This window comes from Hemiscyllium ocellatum, chromosome 8 (assembly GCF_020745735.1).
Source record: "Hemiscyllium ocellatum isolate sHemOce1 chromosome 8, sHemOce1.pat.X.cur, whole genome shotgun sequence".
Lineage (NCBI taxonomy): Eukaryota > Metazoa > Chordata > Chondrichthyes > Orectolobiformes > Hemiscylliidae > Hemiscyllium > Hemiscyllium ocellatum.
Window position 1 is genome coordinate 46674015 of NC_083408.1, and position 21535 is coordinate 46695549.

The window sequence follows — 21535 nt, forward strand, 5'->3', positions numbered from 1 at the left end:
AAAACAATTTTTTTTACACAGAAGGTAGTTATCATGAATGAGATAGTTGCTTGAAAGCGAGGAATGTTAACCATTAGCAGGAGCAAACAGGCATCCAGAATTAGACTTGGTTCATGGTGAGTGAAATGCTGGCATGGAGCTGACATATGTTTGAATGCCATTTTATAAATTAAAGGAAAATATATAATTGGCACATTAGACAAATTACACTCATTACAAACATTAACTCAAGAGTATAGAGTTTGATTGGCAGCTTTCACATTAAGTCTGGTTTTGTAAAGAAAGGTAGTAACTTGCGTGGAGGTATAATTTGGGCAGAAACATCACAATTCGGTTAATCCCAATGACATTTCTGTCACAGTGGTTCTTATCTCAAATTCATGAGCAGCCACTTTCCTAATGCAAGGACAATCTTTGCAGCAAAAAAGACAGCAAAATGTCTCTTTTACAGCTGCTGGGGATATTGTAGCATGAACACAACAGCTAGTTAATGATTTCAATTTGGTTTACAAGGAAATGGTGAATGGATATAAAACTGTAGTAAAGATAACATGTTTTGAGACTTAGAGTAAGAATTATTTTACAGCACAGAAATAGGCCCTTTGGTCCATCACGTCCATGCCAGTCATCAAACATTCTGCTCTCATTTACTAGTACTTGGCATGTAGCCTTGTACTCTGTGGTGTTTCAAGTGTTTAAATAAATAGTCTTTAAACATCTTGGTTTCCCACCTCTATGCCTGCTTTAGGTAGCGAGTACCAAACATCTACCACCCTCTGGCTTTCCCTCAAATCTTCTCTAAACTTCCTGCTCCTCATTTTGAAACTGTACCCTCTGGTTACTGACCCTTCCTCGAAGAGGATCGGTTTCTCCCTGTCTACCCTGACTTTGCTCTTCAGAAGTTTGTACACCTCAATCAGTTTCGCCCTCAGCCTTCTCTGCTCCAAGGAAAACAACTCCAGCCAACCTTGTCTCTCTCCATCGCTGAATCACTCCAGCCCAGTGTAACATCCTGGTGAATCTTATCTGCATTGTCTCCAGCACTGTCATAACCTTCCCATAGAGTTGTGACCAGAACAGCACATACTATTCCAGATCTAATCTGACAAATATTATATTCAGCTCCATCATAAGTTCCTTGCTCTTGTTATTTAATGCCTTGGCTTAGCAAATATTATATGCTGTCTTAACTCCTCATCTATCTGTCCTACTGCCTTCAAGGATCTCTAGGCATGCACACCCAGATCCCTCTGATCCTCAGTGCTTCCTTGGGTTCTATCATTCATTATGTACTCTCTTGCTGTGTTAGACCTCACAAAACGCATCACCTCGCAATCTTCAGGTTTAAGTTACATTTGCCACTGTTTAGCCCATCTGACCAGCCCATCTATATCATTCTATAGTCTAAGGCTTTCCTCCTCATGATTTACTGGAACACTAATTTTAGTGTCACCTGCAAATTTATTTATTGTCCCTCCTAGATTATTTATGTCACAATGAACTAGGGATCTACGCTGTAATACACCATTAGACATGGGTTTCCAGTCTCAAAAACACCCTTCAACCATCAGTCTCTGCTTCCTGCCACAAATCCAATTTTGGATCCAACTTGCCAAGTTGCCCTGAATTGTGTATGTTCTTAGCTTCTTACCCTATCGGTTTTGCAGACCTTGTCAAAAGCCTTATTGAATCCCATGTAATCTATGTGCAACATAACCTTAATCGACACATTCAATCACTTGCTCGAAAAATTCCAATTTGTTAGACATGATCTCCCTCTGACAAAGCAATGCTGACTATCTTTGATAAATCCTTGCCTTTCCAAGTGGAGATTAATTCTGTCCCTCCAAATATTATTTTTCAATAGCTTCCCTCCTGGTTGATCCTGACTACATTAGCTGTCATCCAATCCAGAGCGGATTTGAAAATTAACATCAAACCTCTGAAATCTTCTCCCTTGCTCCCTGTTACAACCTGGGATGTTGTAACTGGACCTGGGGAGTTATCCACTTTCAAGCCTGTTGAAACCACTAATACATTTTCTCTTTCAATGTTAATTTATCCAAGTACACTAACAATCCCCCCTCCCTGGTTTCCTTGCCTACATTTTTTTTCTATAATTAATACAAATGCAAAGTACTAATTTAAACGTCAGCTATGTTTTCCAGCTTGAGACAGATTACCACTTACGTCTTTAAAGGGCCCTACTCTTTCCTTACGTTTTTTGCTCCCAATGTATTTATAAAATACCTTTGGATTTTCCTTAATGTTACCCACCAGCAGTAATCATGTTCCCTCTTCTTTTGCCTAGTTTTATTTTTAAGCAACCCCTGCACTTTTTGTACTGCTCGCTGGCGTCTGCTATTTTCAGCCTTTGTATCCACCATAAGCTTCCTTTCTTTTCTTTAAATCAATCTTGCAAATTCCTCAATATCCAGGGTTTTCCAGATTTGTCGGTCCCATCCTTCACCGTTACAGCCTTGCAGTCTCACTCTTTTGAATGCCACCCACTGCTCTGATATAGATTTTCCTGTAAGTAGCTGCTCCCGGTTCATTGTGGCCAGATCCTCCCATACCTTTTTAAAATTGGTCTTATTCAATTCAGAACCTTTATTCCTGGCCCATCGTTGTCCACACCAATAATTACCTTCATTGTATGGAATTGTGATCACTCTTCCCAAAATGCTGTTACTCTCACATATCAACCACTTATCTGACTTCATTTTCTAAAATTAAGAAAAGCACTGCCCAATCTCTTGTTGGACTTTCTATGTACTGGATGTGTCTTGGACATATTTTAAGCATTCTTCCCCCCCTAAGCCTGTTACACCTTGTCTATTCCAGTCATTACTGGGGAAGTTGAAATCCCCAGATTTATTACCTTATTTTCACACTTCTCTGAGATTTGCCTACATTCCTGCCTTTTTTTATTTTATCCTTGACAAAGTAATTGTTGCCTTTGTTTTTAAGTTGTACCCATATGGCCTTATTTGAGGAGCCTTTTAAGTAATCATCGCTCCTCACTGCAGTAACTGACACCTTGGTGAATACTGCAACACCACTTTTCCTATTTCATTCCATCTCACCTAAAGATTCTACACCCTGAAATATTGAGCTGCTAGTCCTGTTCCTCTCTCAACCAACTTTTTCACACAGAGGGTTATGTGTAAATGGAATGAGCTGCCAGAGGAGGTGGTGGAGGCTGGGACAGTTACAACTTTTAAAAGGCATTTAGATGGGTATATAAATAGGAAGAGTTCAGAGAGATATGGACCAAGTGCTGGCAAATGGGACTAGACTAATTTAAGATATCTAATCGGCAACAACGAGTTGGGCCAAAAGGTCTGTTTCCATGCCGTACATCTCTATGACTCTCCTTTAATCAACACCCTCAACTTATTCGCCTTACACTCAAAACTTTCTGCATTACATTTAATGGCATCCAGCTTTGCCATGTTCCGTTGTGCCTTAACTTGCTCTTCAGAATGTCCTGAAACTGTATAGTGACATCCTTGACCGTGGACTAAAGGAGGTGACACACCATCCTGCAGTTACGTTTGCGACTGCAGAAATGGCTGTCTATGACTCTTAATGCTGAATCTCCCATCACTATTGTTCTGCGACCCTTTCTGCTTCCCTGGTGCAGTTGGGCTCCAGCTACATTCCCAGAGAAAACGCTTTCAACATCAGATCTTGAGGGAGATGCATTCTGGGGCTTTCCTGACGACCTGCCTGCCATACTTCTTCTGACTCATGGTCACCTCTTTCCTCTCTGGCTGCACTTTAAGCTGATTTACTGATAAAGCCCTTCACGTGAAAATCCATGAACTGAGACAAAGAATAGGTACACATTTAACAATTCCATGTCCTCTCTGTTTGAAAAGTAAAACAAGAAGATAATGGTACAGTAAAGAAATTGACTGAAACTGATCAAGATAATTTACATAAATGAAAAATCTCTATTAAGAACCGAGATGATATACACGGATGGAGCTCTTTTCTCAGGACAGGAGAAGGTTGAGGGTCACCTAACAGGGGTTTTAAGAATTTTGAAAGAATAGATGTAGGGAAGATTTTTATGAGGGAATTCTAAATGGGTGCTGATAAATCCAAGATAATGACTAAAGGATCTATGAAAAATTCAGCAGAATCATCTCCAGTCAGAATTGTTAGAATATGGAACTTGCTCCAATGAAGGTGAATAGAGGGGAATGGTGTGGATGTATTGGAGGGGAGTTTCGCTAAATATATGAGGTAGAAGAAATGGAACGACATGCGAAGAGAGTTAGATGAAGTAGCATAAATACAGGCATCGAGTAAAAAATGAGGTCTGCAGATGCTGGAGATCACAGCTGCAAATGTGTTGCTGGTCAAAGCACAGCAGGTTAGGCAGCATCTCAGGAATAGAGAATTCGACGTTTCGAGCATGAGCCCTTCACCTGATGAAGGGCTCATGCTCGAAACGTCGAATTCTCTATTCCTGAGATGCTGCCTAACCTGCTGTGCTTTGACCAGCAACACATTTGCAGCTAAATACAGGCATCGACCAGTTGGCCACTGGATGTCTTACAGCAGATAGCACAACTTTGCACTTCCTTTGGTGATGTGAGGCAGCAGGACCAGCTTCCTTTTGAGGATAGCTATGCCAATATTGTCAATGGCTTAATGGCAGATGCAAGTTTTTTGACTTTACTGCTTGTCAATGTCTTTAATGTCTATCACCAGGTATCATTAAATTGGGAAATATTGTACTTGCTGTCATTGAAAACAATCTCCATTACTAATTTTGAATGAATGTGGAGGAAATCAGTGGCAGCTTATATTATGGATAAGTTGATGCTTTCCTTTTAATTCCACTCTCCTCATTCTGCCTATGTTATCAATGACATGGTTAGCAGGTTCACTTTGGGTGCTGTTCCCTGGTTTACATAGGCTGATATGAACATGAGAACAAGCATAGACCTGTTGGACAGAATGGCCTGTTTCTGTGCTTTTGGCATCTGCATGCCCTCACTTAATTAAGCAAGAGGTTGATTGCAACACCTCTCATCAACAGGTTAGGAGTGCAAAGATCTGTTGTGTACTACAAGGTTAACTGAAGCTAACTTGAACCATGTGGTAAGGAGGGTTGAGATCATTTCTTGCTTTTCCAGGCTTCATCTACAGTGTCAACCAGTACACTGTCCATAGGCACCAAATCGATGACCATTTCTCAGTCTCTGTATTACCAAAAAAATAATCTTTTATCGTGTTATCGAGTCAAGAAAAAGCAGAAAGTACTAGCTTGCAGAAAAATGCATTAAGCACACATCTATTTTATCTCAAAATGGTGGCTCAGTAGTTAGCACTGCTGCCTCACTGCACCAGGGACCCAGGTTCGATTCCAACCTCAGGTGGCCAACTGTGTGGAGTTTGCATATTCTCCCGTGTCTGTGTGGGTTTCTCTGGGTGCTCTGGCTTCCTCTCACAATCCAGAGATGTGCCGGTTAGGTGAACTGGCCATGCTAAATGGCCCATAGTGCTCAGGGATGCGTAATTTAGGTGCATTTGACAGGGGTAAATATAGAATAAGAGGTTGGGGAATAAGTCTGGGTGGGTTAATCTTTGGAGGGTCGATGTGGATTTGTTGGGCCATAGAGCCTGTTTTCACACTGTAAGGATTTTATGAATTAGCAATCAAGGCACAGCCGATAGCATATTATCTGGAGACCAGGAGACAGTTCGTGGTCTCCTTACAGCAAGAGGTGTTTATGGACACAGTCAGCAGACAGAACTCCTCAATCAAATGATAGGAGGAATAATGGCAGAGTTGGACAGCTAGCTCTGGAACCATCTAACTTCTGTGCTTCATTTGTCTTTCTATCTTTATGTCAAATACTGCGATGGCATTGGTATTAACCTAGTTGGCGCTTAATATCCATGACAAATAGCTGAGTTTAGCATGGCTAGAGAGGCGGTGTGATGTGTAGCTCAGAGTAATTGCAGACTCCAGATGATGTGCTGATTTTAATAAAATCTGCCTGCTGCACGATAATCTCAAGAACTGCACTGGAGAAAGAAAACTTAAACAGAAGTTTGCATGAATGAGGAAAAGGTGAAGATGTAGGATTTCAGAATAGGATATAGTAGATTTGCTCAGAGGAACTTATACTCTCATATAACATCAGTAAACAGGAATAGAGAATATATCTAAAATGGGACCTGTCATAAAATTTAATAATGTACAACATTTAAAAATTGGTTTAAAAAAGGGAAAGCTGCTACCTAACAATGGATTGGTAATAAACTAAAACCATTTGTTCTATACTGACACTATAAGAGTTAAACTGCATAATTATTGTAATAGCACTAGTTTGTAATCAACTCTTCATTATAAAGATACAATTAGAAAGGATGAAAAATACATTACATACAATAAGGACATTGACCTGAATCACTATGTTTCTTCCTGCATTGCTACTCTTTGTAGGTCTTGTAAGGCAATGATAGAACATCCCTCCGACTCAGAGGCTCTGGGTTCAATCCCATTCTTGGATGAGATGACTAAGGAAGGAGACATTGTACCGTTCCTAAATTATGCTTAGAGCCTCATTAAACTTTAGTAATCCTTTGCTGCCTTCAATAGTAAAGAATTGGGAAGATAGTATTGCTAGTGATTGAAGAACAACTTAGATTGAACTGGATCCATTTGAATATCCATTTGAAGAGGCTATATATTTCATGTTCCTCAATCTGATTTAAACCACATTTGGTGCTGGAGTTACCTTTCAACATAAACATTCTTCCCAGTTCCCAAGGCGTACAAGCTGCACAGGATCCGATAACATGACACTTGAACATCATCCACTGCAAACAGAACAGAAAATAAATCTGAGTTTAGATTCTCCAGCAAGCAATCTCCCATCACAGTTAAAATTGAAGCAAATTTTGACCAAATACCAAAACAAGCCATAACTTCAGCAATGATCCAGCCATCCTGACTTCATAGCACATTTCATTCCAGCAACAGCTCTGAAATATTATCCTGGGTTTCAGCTCATGTGGTACAAAGAACAAAGAAAATTTACAGCCCAGGAACAGGCCCTTCGGCCCTCCAAGCCTCAGCCGATCCAAATCTACTGTCTAAACCTGTCACCCAATTCCTAAACTTTTCTATCCCTCTGCTCACACCTACTCATGCATCTGTCCAGACGCATCTTGAATCAGGATGGTAACTCATCCTGTTTTGAGTAACTCTGTACACTCATCATGTCAGGAATGAAAACAAATAAATGACTGCCTCTGCATTAGTCAATGAATGGAACTCCAAGTTATTTTTGTTTGCTGTCCAAGATGGTGCAGACCACACAGAGTAGCTACAGAACTGAAGCACAAAACATACTGAAGACACTTGTAGCAGGCCAGGCATTATCCATGGGGATATCTATACAGACATCAGATGGGTAGCCATTTCAGGTGTGGACTCTTCATTCCTGCCTGCAGTGCAGTACTAGACAAACCTGGTACTTAAGCTCTTTACTATGTACTTTGTCACATCATATTATTTTCCCTTAGGATCACAGGGGCATTTTTTAACTGACCAAATGTTCAGCATCACTTGGAGAAAAGAGAACATGGGTGGGGTGGGGTGGAGAGTTGGCCATGGGGAGCCATCATAAAACCTATTGGATTTTTCTATCAGTGGTGGCAATGGAAATAAATCTGGCAAGGTCTGTTATGGACATGCAATCTTTGTAAATAGACTTTCCCTTATTTGTGCTCCATTTAGGTTTCCAGACAGCAGGCCTATGAAAATATATCCTATAGATTTGTGGCAGTTTATTGTGCAGAAGAGGGTTATCATGATGGTTTGATACTGTAAGTGGTGGGATAGGGGGATGGAGCACTCTTGAAAGACCATCCACTTCCTTTTATTTTCTTGCTGACAGATGAGACATTTAACAAAGACTTTCATCTACCACTTGTCAGGACACAAGCAAGAATGCCAAACTGGAAAGGGTGCTGATCTGTCTACATCTAGATGAGATTCTGTGAATGGACAGTGCTTGCCGAACAATCCCAAGTTGCACTAAGTGCTACTGTAACAACTATTTTAAAGGCAGTTAAACTCATGGCAGGGGTCATTTATACTTGCTAGAAATGGCATACATTTATATGCAGAGGCTCTTTGCCAGCAAACAAAAGGAATGTATTCTTGCCTTGTCCCTGTAAAATTATCAGGAAACTTGGGTAGCCTACAGTTCCCTGGTACCTTCTCTTTGGAAAGCTTTCAGCCAATCACAGTCAACTTACCAACAAATCAACACTCTTTGCTCCTAAAATATACTTTTATGTCACTGTTTAAAATTTGACATTGTTGGATTTGTCACAATGAATGAGCTTTAGTTTCTCATCCCTCATTTCAGTACTATTCAAGTTCTGTACTGCAAATTGACCATTTTATTTTGGCCTTTTCATAAAACTACTTAGAAAACTTAATTTCCAAGTGTTTAATCACTTCCCTTCTAGAAGCTGTACTGGGTTCTGCCTTTGCCTATCCTTTTGGGAGGGTATTTCATGTTTAGAAACTAAATGCATAAAAGTAAATATTCATAAATTTTAATTTATATCTGGTGACTGGCTAATTGGACGTATGTTTTCTCTATTTATGTTATCAATATTGTTCTTAATTTTGAATATTTACATCAGATCACTTCTGATAACGAAGGAGTTCCAGTTTCTCTAGTTCTTTTTCCCTGGAGATATTTTGGGTCTTTCCATCTGTGGTCTTTGCATCCTTCTGAAAGGCTGAAGTCCAATTCTGAACACACGGAGCCAAAATTTGTTGTAAAACTACATTCACGTGATTGTTTGTTAATTAACCCCATGAAAGTCAGACAGCAACCTCCAGTGAGGAGGGAATAATTTGTCAACTGCAAATCAATGAAATCTTCTAGATAATTCATCCATAGCTTTGCAAAAATAGAATCTTGCCCTTAATCATCTCAGCAGTTTAATTAAACTGCTGCATGAAACTGCAAAGTTCAGTCTAAAAAAAACTGCATGAGTATCCTTTTAACAATATGATGTTAATTATGTTTGTCAATTGATCTCTCTAGTTCTGATAGCAGACAAAATATGGAATCTCATTCTTCCAGTAAGTGATGTTGAAGAATTTTTAAAAATGTCGCATTTAAAATGATTTACATTTATGTATACTTCATTTCTGTTTCCCTCTCTTTTTTCATCCAATGTTTTTTCCTCAGTTTTATTGTTTTTCAAATACCAGTTTAGACTCTAAATTTACCCATCACTTCAGCACTTTCTCAAGTTAATTCTTAAATTTCAAGAAGGAGATGTAATATTCCTCAAGTTCTGATGAAACATCAACTCTTTCTCTTTCCATTAAAGTTGGCTGACCTGCTCAGTCTGTTCAGCATGTCCTGTTTTGATTTCTGATCTCTAGTAACTGCAGAACCTTACTATCACCGGGCTGCTGCTGATCACATTATTCACCAAAACTCCAGATAATTGATAGTGCTCATTATGCTACCAACAGCTTCTGGAAACTTACTGAACAAATTTTTTTTGAACTGAAGGTGAAGGGATAAGTCTAAGCAACTAGATATATCTGATCCAGCATATTCTGCTCAATTAGTTGAACCATAATCCATTTCAGATTTTTCCCACGACATCAGTCAGAGTAACGTGCTGAATCAGAGCAAAATGTTCACAGCTCAGACAGCAGCATTCAATTTTGATTACTCACAGATAATGTCAATTCCAAATTGATGTTGACTAATGTGGTCAAAGAGTGAAGTCAGCACAGGCAACAGTGCGACAGTCGTGTAATTGATGTTCTGAGTAACTCCCTTGAGTTGCGATCGTGAATGTGTGAACTTTCCAAGTTTCAGATTTTCTAGTGTTTTTTCCAGATCTTCTGCTGCATTTTCAAAGAAGGAACGGAGGCCTGCTTTCACCAGCTCGGATCCAGACTTCATAACAGTTCTAAAAAGCGCAGTTGTGGGAAATTGCATAACTCCAATCAAAAGACTCAACAATTATCATTCAAAAAGATGAATAATGAAATGGCCACAAGTAAAAAAGTGACAAACTTACCTTGGGTCCAGTGTCCGTGCCAAGATGTGTAAACAGTTTACCATTGTACCAGAGTCACTGCCTTTAGAGGTAAGAAGTGAAATACATAAGAACATCTCTCCATTACAATGTTTAGTTATGCAAAGATAATTAATGTGCTTAATTCAATGATTTAAATAGCATTGTTGTGTTAGATAGCAAAGAGATCCTCACATATAAATAAAATGGGCATTTAGTTGGGACTGCAGCTGCATATCTCAACCAAAGAAGGCATCAGAAAGCCCCAGTCTGTGTTAGGCTTGGGTCTGTTCCAAATGTCACTTGAGAGCTGTAATATTTTATTATGTCTTAGATTTCTGTCCTCAGTGATCAATGTTGCCTTGGAACAAGAGAAGGAGCTCACAACCCCAAATGTTCATCTGGGAGGATGGCAATTTGTGGTTTAGGAACCCCCTGAGTGATAGTGTTGCCCTGGTATAGCTTACCGGATGTTACAGCATATGAACTAGATCTGATACTGATCTGCCCAGTTCATATTGTTCCCAAGCAAATCAATCTGGAAGGAGCATTGGAGATAATGCTTGTTAGGTTGGTAGAAAGGTTAAGTGAGGTGATGGAATACAATGTTGGAAAACATAAAGTTATTCACTTTGGCAGGAAGAATGAAAGGGCAAAACATTATTTAAATGGACAAAAACTGCAGAAAGTTGCAGCAGAAAGGGATTTTGGAGTTCTTCTGCATGGATTACAATAAGCTAACATCCAAGTTCAGTAAGTTTGAGGGAAAGCAAATAGACTGTTGGAATTTATTTCGAAGGGATAGGTACTTAAAAATAGAGAGATCTTGCTAAAACTGCACAGGGCACTAGTCAGACCACAGCTGAAATATTGTAAATAGGTTTGGTCCCCTTACCTAAGAAAAAAAACGCTTGTATTGGAGGCAATACAATGCAAATTTGTGGATGACATAAAACTGAGTGTGAACGCGTGTTGTGATAAAGATGTAAAACGTCTTTAAAAGGATTTACTCAAACTTGGTGAGTAAGCAAGAACATGGCAGATGAAAATATAATGTGGAAAAAAATGTGAGCTTATACACTTTGCTGGAGAAGCAGATGTTAAGAGTACTTCTTATGAGATGTTGGAAAGTGTAGATGTACAAAGGGTGTCCTTGTCAATAAGCCACGATAGGCTAACATACTTGTAAAGCAAGTAAGTAGGAAGGCTAATAGAATGCAAGACTTTATTTCAAAAGTGTTTGAATCCAGGAGCAATGAATAGGAGTTTGTATAGGAGTTTGGTTAGACCGCACCTGGAGTAGTGAGTGCAATTTTGGTCTCCTTGTCTTGGAAGAGATATTATTGCTGTGGAGGAAGTGTGACAAAAATTCACCAGACTTGTCTCTATGATGGTGGGAATGTCCTTTGAAGAGGACAACTCTGTAGAGTTTTGAAGAATGAGAGATGACCTAATTGAAACTTGCTAAACACTGAAAGGGAGAGACTGTGTAATTGCAGGTCAGATGTTTCCACTGGAAGGGAAGTCTACAACCAGTAGATACAATTTAAAAATAAGCAGGGATGTCAATTTAAGTCTAACATGAAGGGATTTTTTTGTTTACTCAGAACGTTGAGGGCTTTTGGAATTCTCAACTACAGAAAACTGCAGGTCAATCTTTGAGTTTGTTTAAAGTAGACATTGATAGATTTCTGATTACCAGTGGTACACAGGATTATGGAGTCAGGGTGGGTAAAAGACATGGTAGTGTTCGATTTACCTTGGTCATATTGAATGGGTCAGGCTCAACAGACTGAATAGCCTACTCCTGTTTACTATGTTAATTCATACAATAGACTGGATTGGATTGACACCTACTATTGTAAGTTTGCTTTAAAATTAAAATTTGCAATTAATAAATTAATGACGCTGCATATCTTGTAAGCTTGAGGTGCCAGATTCGGATTCCATGGGCACATGAAGGACAAATTAATACTACTTACAGAATTTATCAATTTAGTGGTAGTAGTAGTTTTCCTGCCCTTCCAATCATCTGTACAGGCATGAAACCCACTGGTAAATTCATGGGCCCCTCTTTCTTTTAGGAATTTTGCACTTGATGTAATTGCCATCCATTCAATAAGTAAAAAGATTAAGGAGGCGAGAAGACTACTTACCGAAGAGAGAGATTCTGTGCCTGACAAGAGCTGCAAGTTTGCAGAAAATACTAGAACAGAAGAGCAAAGAAAGAGATACAGAAAATTATAGCAATATTCCACTACTGAGATATTAACAAAATCAGCAACAAAAAGCAAGAACTTTAGAGAATTACAATCTCAGCCTGGGGTATTTTAGACTTACATTTCCATGAAATTAATTTTGGAGTGATGATATTGAAGCTTAGAATACGTGAAGTTCCTTGAATCTGCTTCGTTCATATGTCAGTCGACCTTCATTTTCTCCTTCTTACAAATCAAATTTAAATGTAGTCCATATTTTCTATGCTTGAAGGCTATTTTATCATCTGACAGTATTTTTATTATTTGTTCATGGGGTGGCAGCATCACCAAAATGTATTACCCCTTTCTAACTGCTCTTCAGATGGAACAAGTGAACTGCCTTCTTGAACTACTGCACCTTCAGTTCCAAGGCTTTGACCCAGTGAAAGAACAGCATAGTTCCCAGTCACAATAGTGAGGGGCTTGGAGACAAATGTGCAGGTAACTAGGCAAAGGAAAAGTCCAGCTGGCTTACCCTCTTGTTGGTTCACTCACTGCCTACCACAGTTTCGGCATAGCAGCCTTTGGACCTCAATCATCTCAGCCAGTAGTGGCCACACAAAGCTATTCTTGGTGATAGACTTTGAAGCTTGATGATTCCCAAGGCAACTGCCTTCTGATTGGATTCTACTGCTCTGCCACCTCTAGTGGATCTGTCCTGCTGATGCGTTGGAACTAATCAAGGCCTGGTGGTGATGGTATCTGGGACATTGTACTATGTGATTCGATGGGAATAACTATGTCCGTGAGCCCACCACCATCTTCTCAAGGGCAACTGGCAATAGGCAATATGTGGTGGGCTAGCGAACAATGCTTACATCCCATGAGTGAAATTAAAGAATAGTCTGTGGGACAGCTCTCCTAAATTTACTGAGCCTTTCTTCCACAGTTCTGATCCTCAGTTCGGGACATTTTCATTCTCACCCTTTAAAATCATTTCCAGAGGACACTCTCCTACATAATATGGAGGTATCTATCTCTGATGGTGCGGTTGTCATTTTCTCACGGCTGGAAGACCTGGTATTAGCTCTTGAGCCTTGACAGCACACCAGCCAAACTAAAACTGGGCAGTGAACCCGGTTACTCATTGGGCACTTGTAAAGAAGCACAATAGGTATCAGGCCTTGATGTGATATCGGTCAAAACCCAGGAATTCAGCCAATAGTGGGGTCCTCACCCTAAATCTAAAATCCAGATGCACAACAGTGTTTACTATAAATATAGGTTTCAAACAAAACAGTTTCCTACCTTACTATCATTTCCTTTTCCTTGTTGGATGCATACCCACTGCCACTCAGGCTCTTGGTTGGAGAAGATAAGAAGTACATACAGTGGTTCTTAAAATATTCATCAATAGAAGGGAGCAGAATCTGGAATAGAATTTTTTTTGAAGTTTCATTTGCTGAACAATGATTTTAAATTGGATGCATTTTGTTCAAAATGTTTTTGGAACTGTTGGCCAACTACTCCCTTGAATGTAAATTCAATTCAGATAGTACAAACAAGCCAAATTAAGTACCACTGAGCCATAGTCGAATTAAATTTACACAATATTTTCCTGTAGGATACTATGTTCAGAAATTTAGTGTGAAGAATTGCTGTACATGTGAAAACTATTAATTTCTTGATTTACTTTTCAAAGTGCGTAATGAGATCTGTTGCCTACATGTTGCAGTGAAACCTTCACATGGTATTTTGCTATGATTGAGATTATGATAATAGATTTAATAGTATTCTTCTACATTTACTCTGCTTCATTCTGTTAATTGCATGCCCTGGCACATTTATTTTAACACTCTATGTTTCAGTCTGGTTGTTGCAGCCAAAGTCCTTGTCAGCTGGTATCCTACTTATACTGCGCTGATGGAAGTGTAATCTTCCTGTAGGTTTACAAATGTACATACTCTATTTCTTTGCCCTGAAATTCCTGAGCTCTTAGAAACAAAATGGGACTTGACCCAGCACTTACACTCCACATGTGGTCAAACTTAAGCAGCACAGCTTTGCATTTCTCCAGTTAGGCTGGGGCTCTGCCCTGTAGCTATACGATAACTTTATCATTGCAGTGAATCTAAAGTTGCATGTTTGACTGGCTTAGGTCCTACCATTTGACACAAGCTCCCTAAATCTGTTCTCTGTTCTTAAATCTTTCCTTCCTGTCCAATTTTAAAAGCCTTGTCAATATGTTTTCAACTGCATTGGTGATATATATCACAACTTCTGCTGCAATCACTCTGCATATTCCATCTTATGTGAATAAACTTGGTCATTTATTACATTAAGACTGCTATACTAGGAATTGCTGTTGACGTAACAGTACTTAAACCAGAAATGTACTGATGGGAATAATGTCACCAAAGCAACAGTTATTTATACATCCTACATTGCAGTGCATTACATTTCAAAGACAATTTTCACAGGGTCCATCCTTTATAGTATACTTGAATCGTTGCTCAAATCACCACTTCTAATTTAACCAAAGTAGTGTCAGAATCAACAAATACAAAATTGGTCTTCAATACCTTCATTCAACTTTACTGTCTCACTTTGATTCTCTTTCATCTTATCAATTCCCATTACTTTTCCTCAACTAACTTATCTTTCTTACTGTTTTTGCTTGCAGTTGTATTTTCAGTAAGTGACTAGATTGGCAAGGGCTTATGCCAACAATGTGTTGATTGTATGGGCTTCTATGGTCAGTAAGATTACACAATTAAGAAATCATAGGATGGGTACAATCTTCATTTACTCTTGATTTTCAACAAAACCCTTTACATACAGCCCTGAGATTTGAAAAAACAGTGAGAACTTTCTAAGTTATCTTTAGAAGTTAAATATTCGGAAAAAAGCATCTATTTTTGTAATTATTAGTAACATTAGTAACTGAATGGTAGATTTTGACAAACTTGCAAGTCAATCAACCTATCTGGAAAAGGAAATCTCCTTTAATAAGGTTTTGGAAATGTCACGCACCTTGGCAAAAAACTTTATCTCCTGCTCATGAGGAGATTTATCCGCTTTACCACTACTGACAATAGCCTCTGTCAATACAAACACAGATTATTGAATCACAGCAAAACATTACGCAGAAATGAAACAGTGTAATAGATACAATTAACCTTTGAAAAGTATAAATGTGCGGTCAAAAACTCTCACACTGAAAGACGTGCTACTGATCAGCTCAAAAACTTTATTTATTTTGAATAAAATGTCTGTGAATTTTAAAGGACTTAAAGACCCTGCAGGCATTAATGTAGACAAGTGCTCCATTAAGGTATTCCCCAAGGAGTTAGTTTTTGATCCAAGTTCTACTATGAAGAAACAGGGCCAACTAAGGCCATGGTGCGAAGGAGAAACAGGCTACACAAATGGTTCAGTACATATCCTTATAGTCATCAACATAGCAAAATGACCAAGGGGCAGGCAACAGTTTGCCAGCATACACTCACAGCTCACTACAATTGCACCATGGTGAAATCTATTATATCAAGTACTCTAAATGAAAATTGAAAGGAGGCCAATTTTCCTCAACATTTGACAACTCATTAATTAAACTGTATTCTCCGAACACAGTCAGCATGTTGCTGTTTCATTGGAGAATCACTAATTATGGATAAGAATGCATATTTCCTCATCATTTTGATTCAAGGGGAAATTTCATAGAGAAAAAAATTCCTTTTTAAACAAAAACTTGCAAATCAAATGCTCATTAACTTAAACAGCAAGCATTTCGTACCACAATAAAGGGACAGCATTGATGATTTAATAATCTACTCATTAATTTCAGTTCAATTTTATATATTTTGCATCTGAAACCAATTACCAATATCATTATTATTGTATATTTTATATAATTGATTTGCCTTGGAGCAACACAGCAATGATAAGTTTCTAAATGTGCTGTGGTATAAGTTAATGGCTGTAAAAGGGTTAATGTTGCAGACTGCGCTAAGCTCCATACAGGGTAATACCACACAGTGAGAGTGAGGAAATCCGGAAATCGATCTGGATCTCAAAAAGGACAAATCTATTATCTATATCCCCCAACAGTCTTAGTGAAAAAAAAGGTCACGGTGCTATAGTCCTGCCAGACCATAGAGAGAGAGAGATAGAGAGAGAGAGAGAGAGAGACATGACAAGTAGTGGTTTAACCGCAAGGTGACGACATCTCAGGCAAGGAGAGAGATTGAGAAAGACAGTCGTTCATGATAACCTCAGCTAGTGTGGGAATTTAACATATGTTGCTGGTGTCACTCTGCATCGCAAACCTGCATCCAGCCAACTCAGTCTTAGTAATAATATCTATTTAGTTAATATAACTTGTACTTTATCTCTTGCAATTAACAATATCCTGTTAAGGCAAGAGTCTCTTTGTGTTAAGATTCAGTAATCTCAGACATTCATCTTTGACCAACTGAGGGAAAACAACATCATTCACCCAGTGTATACTATATGTGCAACAGTTTTTATTGTGTAGCTTTAACCTATCATTGGATACTAAAATATTCTTAAAAGGTATCACAGTGAAAACAGCTTGGGCAATTTTAACCTTCCTACCAAATTTAGATTATGTGAATGTGCAGTTCAATTCACATCCAAGGTTGTTACCATCAGGGATTTGCCAATCTCACTTTGACCTGCTAAGTTGAGCAGACAATGAGCAGACTATTTGAGGATGCTCGGGACAATATTGTTTTTAAACCAACGCATGCCTGACCCTGCTGACTTCACTGAGAACGCACAGAGAATGGCCTGGGTGGGAGCCTGACGAGAAATAAGGAACAGGGCCTCAATCTCATTGTGTGACCAAAAGGGATTGCTATCTGAGTCCCTCAAAGAAAGTTCATGCATTCCTTATAACAGGTAGGAGGTTAGATATTTTCTGATTGACCTGCTCAGGGATGTTATTACACACTTTAGGGACAGGCAGGACTTGAACCCAAACCACTTGGTTCAGAGGCAGGGACACTATCATTGCACCAGAAAATCCCTAGGTGGGAGGTTAATTTTTTATTACTTACATCCAGAAGTCCTCTTACACACTACTGAACTTTTTTTTCCTTATTACCAAATCACCTGTGGTATTTTTTTCATCTATTAATCGCCACCTAATTACCTGTGTTTTCCAATTGATTAATTTACATGCAAAGGCCATTAAGGGCAATACACCCGTGGAACTTAACAGAGCAGCTGTTAAACCTCTCTGAGTTTATCTACAAGAGAAAGGTGTAATGACCTTAATGGGGTTGCTATGGTGCAGTAGTAGTGTCCCTGACTCTGAGCCAGAAGGTCTGAGTTTAAGCTCCAGCTACTCCAGAGGCATGTCATAACATATCTGGACAGGCTGATTTAATAAAAAAAACTGCAATGAGCTTAGTACTTAATAGTTTTCTACCAGTAACTGACTGGTTTTGGGTGCAGCATGCAAAATACAGAACCAGAGTACAAATTTAGCTCTTCATATTAGTGTAACAAATTTATATTACTAGTTTTCTTGAACACTTTTAATAGTGATATGAGTCATTTGCACAATGAATATTTCTGTTAAGTGTAGAAGAGATTAATATTTTGTGTTTTAAAATATAACTATTAGCATTGAAAGTGTTAATGGTTGAGAATTAGTGGTGGCTAAATATGATTTCAAATGTAGTCACGTACCTAAATGTGCAATAAACTCCTGCGCTGAGTCGACACATTGAAGCACCTTTACTAAGAATTTATAAGCAAATCGCTTCTCAAAAGAGGAGGAGTCCAATTCCATGTCCTTTAGGCCTCTGTAAACACAAGTTCAAATCAGTGAGCTATGCAACTTCTGATACCAATGTTCTTTGTCGCGTTTTATTGGTTAGAGCTGAAAATACTAAGACTGTCCAACATGGACAATGAAATAGTGTTAATTGGGCTGAATTGTGTCTCAGTGACAGTGGGTGGTGGAGAAGGTGGGGATCAGGGTCCAGAGTCCAAGGGAGGCTGGCACAAGTTGTCCGAACAGCTCTCTGGTGCTGTCCCAGTTCGAGGGACTATTTCCAGTGGTCACCTGCCATTGGATTCTAACAGCCTGTTCCAATAGGGTTGACAGATAATGAGGTAGTTTACTGTAATGCCCTTCTCAAGGGTAATTTTTTCCTAATGTTTCAACTTTTCCACATTGAACGATCCTGCATCTCACTCCAGGCTGTATCTTATAGAGACAACCTCTTGCCGGGGCATCCTTGAATTAGTTAGTGACATAACGGGCACCATAATTTTAATTATGTTTCAACAGGACCCACAGAAAGGCTTCGGCAGGCATGATTCATTCACTGTTATGACCCAGTTCAGGGTTAGAGTTTAAAAATTGTTTCCATTTTAAAACCAATTGTAGCAAGGCCACCAGATTTTACTTTGTTAAAAAAGAACAAAAACTTCCACCTAAAGAAAATAAATAAAACACGCACTATTAACTTAACAATATGCTTTATAACATCAATGCTATGCACTTGGGTTTATCTTCTACTTCCCTTAAGAATTCTCTTACAGACATCTTAAAAGTGGCTAACCTCTGTCGGGGCTACCTCTAATTAAAACACAGCCCTTTGGAGAAATCTTTTCTCAGCTCCTACTATTCTCAGATGTAAAACTCATTTTCCCTCTTTTGATTGTAGACGTTTTAGTTTTTCATTCTCATTACTTTCTCAATAGTTTCTTTGAACCTGGTTATTTTGCAGTCAGATCCTATGAGGTCTATTGCAGATTTTTCCACTAACATCAAATGAGACAATATTCTAGTTTCTGTCCCTGAAATATTCAAACTAGGCCTCATCCAACTTGCATGACGAAGTTGGTATCTGTTTTATAGCGTAGCTCTGTCTAACTACCATTCAGTTCCTTCGGTGAGTGGCAGACCACATTTGGACCAAAGTGCAACTCAAACCCTCTCCCAGAGAGACAGAGGAAACAAATCAGTCAAAAGAACAGCTTTCCTAAACTTTTCCCATCTTGATGTTGTAGGGTGCTGTGGCCAATTCTTAAAATGACCTTTAGATTAATCCCCCTGTCAAAGAATTGACCAAATTTGACACAAAACTGTACAGAAGTCATTTTTGTCACAAAGCAATTTTGCAGCTAGCTTTCTGGCCTGTTAGTTACAGTGCAGTCTGAGACCTAGCTGAGGTATTCTGCTTTGATAAGCCTGACCTTGCAGCTGTAAGATGTCTCTGCTCCTCAGTGCCATTAGTGCTGCTCCAGAGAATGATGTATTGTTTCTCTCTGTCCTTTATAGGAAATTCTAGCCAAGCTAAGCCTGGAGTATAAGTTAATATTCAGTTTTGTAGACATTAAGAAATGTAGGTCTGGACAATTTATGGGACCTTACGACTGACCCTAGGTTGCATAATTAATGGGCAATGAGCTTATATTTTATTATGTAACTTGTAACATTCTGTATTTCATTGGAATACGTCGGGTTTTGTTTTGAACCAAGATGTATTCCCCACGGCCGTGATAAAGCTAGTTAATTGCTCAAGGTCTCATCTCCTGACTACTTTGTTTTAAAATGATTTGGCACAAGATTTATTTTTCCCCAACATTCCTCTAATTTACAAATTTTTCTTTGATCTGATGGAATTATATGGAATTTTCACCCTTTCCAGGTTTACTGAGTACTTTTAATTCAATTTAACTCTAACTTCTAAACAACATTTCACTGGATTGCAGTTACTGCAAGCTTTGCAGGTAACACACCTTCAGCTTTTTAGCTAACTAACAATAATATACTTACTGTTACATAACTTGCTCTCCTCTGTTCAGACCTTTATAACATAAACCTAAAAGTTATATTCCTAAAACTAAAGTTATATTCTTAAACATATAAACCCGTGACTAGATATTCAGAACATCATGGCTGAAAATGTGTTGCTGGTTAAAGCACAGCAGGTTAGGCAGCATCCAAGGAATAGGAAATTCGACGTTTCGGGCATAAGCCCTTCATCAGGAACCTTCACCATTCAGAACATCATGTTCAGGTTCCTGACAGACATCTATAACCCAATTACTCAACTAATACCTGGAAAGGAATGGGTGAAGATTTGGAGTTGTTCCATTTTTATCAGAAATAATTGGCCAGGCTGGATCTCCATCCATTGGAGCTGAGAGGATTGAGAGATGATTTTATTTAAGACGATCCAGAAGAGCTTGACAGGATGGATGCTGCAAGAATCCTTCACCTTATGGAGAAACAGTTTATAAAAAAAACCTCCCACTGAAGTGAGAAAAGAGGAAACGTACTTCCTCTCAAAGCCATAAGTTTTGGAACTCTTCCCCAGAGAATTGAAAGCAGGAATATTCAGTACTTGTGCAGCAGAGTCCAATAGACGTTTGAATAACAAAGCAGTGAAAAATTAATGGGGTAGGCAGGGATGCGGACACATCCAGATCAAACATGATCTTATTAAATGACAGAGCAACCTACTCTTGCTTCCTATGTGGATGCTTACGTGTTTGTTTTTACCATTCAAGATGGAAGCCTTCATGAGCACCTTCATTTTGAGCCCTTCAGGTCTCCCTCTTCTCAACGAGTGCTCACTTCTCCTGGTGGGAGAGATGTTGCTATTAGGATATTGCTGCTCCTACCTGGTCTCTTGTTCCCTTGGTACAGCCACTATCCTCAGGTGGACAAAAAATGCTCAATTGGCCAATTCAGAGACTGCCTCATATAAAGTTACTTGGGCAGGTGCACTGAGAACATATGCTGGCTTGTGATCCACACATGTTTCCAAAGTTGTGATTCCAAAGCTCGTAGAAAGATTCAATCTAATGTTTCAGATTGATGGCTCTGTGCCAAGTTCTGACTGATGGTCAACAAACTGAAACATTACTCTGTTTTTCTCCCTTCAGGTGCTGCCAGACCTGCTGAGTATTTCCAAATAATTCAGTTCTTATTCCAGACTTCCAACTTTTTAATGTTTTACTGTCGATTAGTAAGATTACTACTCGCTGTTAGCTTTACATTTTAGATTGCTCAGATTAACAGGGAAGGATGTTGTGAAAGTGGTGGAGGCTAATACAATGAGAGCATTTAAAAGGCATCTGGATGGGTATACGAATAGGAAGGGTTAAGAGGGATATGGGCCAAGTGCTGGCAAATGGGATTAGATTAATTTAAGATATCTAGTCAGCATAGAGGAGTTGGACCGAAGGGTCTG

The 21535-nt window shown here is 38.9% G+C and overlaps 1 protein-coding gene across 14 annotated transcripts in view; it reads right to left on the bottom strand.

The window, feature by feature from the left end:
- The window catches only part of ryr3 (ryanodine receptor 3), a 366212-nt gene that overhangs the window by 90981 nt on the left and 253696 nt on the right, over nucleotides 1–21535 (bottom strand). For all 14 annotated transcript variants that reach the window (XM_060828910.1, XM_060828909.1, XM_060828911.1 and 11 more), the window contains 7 exons: nucleotides 18012–18127; nucleotides 15327–15394; nucleotides 13602–13723; nucleotides 12252–12301; nucleotides 10099–10159; nucleotides 9749–9987; nucleotides 6765–6846 (listed from right to left, as the gene is read on the bottom strand). In XM_060828910.1, coding sequence (XP_060684893.1) covers nucleotides 6765–6846; nucleotides 9749–9987; nucleotides 10099–10159; nucleotides 12252–12301; nucleotides 13602–13723; nucleotides 15327–15394; nucleotides 18012–18127 — 738 coding nt within the window. The remainder of the gene's footprint in view (nucleotides 1–6764; nucleotides 6847–9748; nucleotides 9988–10098; nucleotides 10160–12251; nucleotides 12302–13601; nucleotides 13724–15326; nucleotides 15395–18011; nucleotides 18128–21535) is intronic.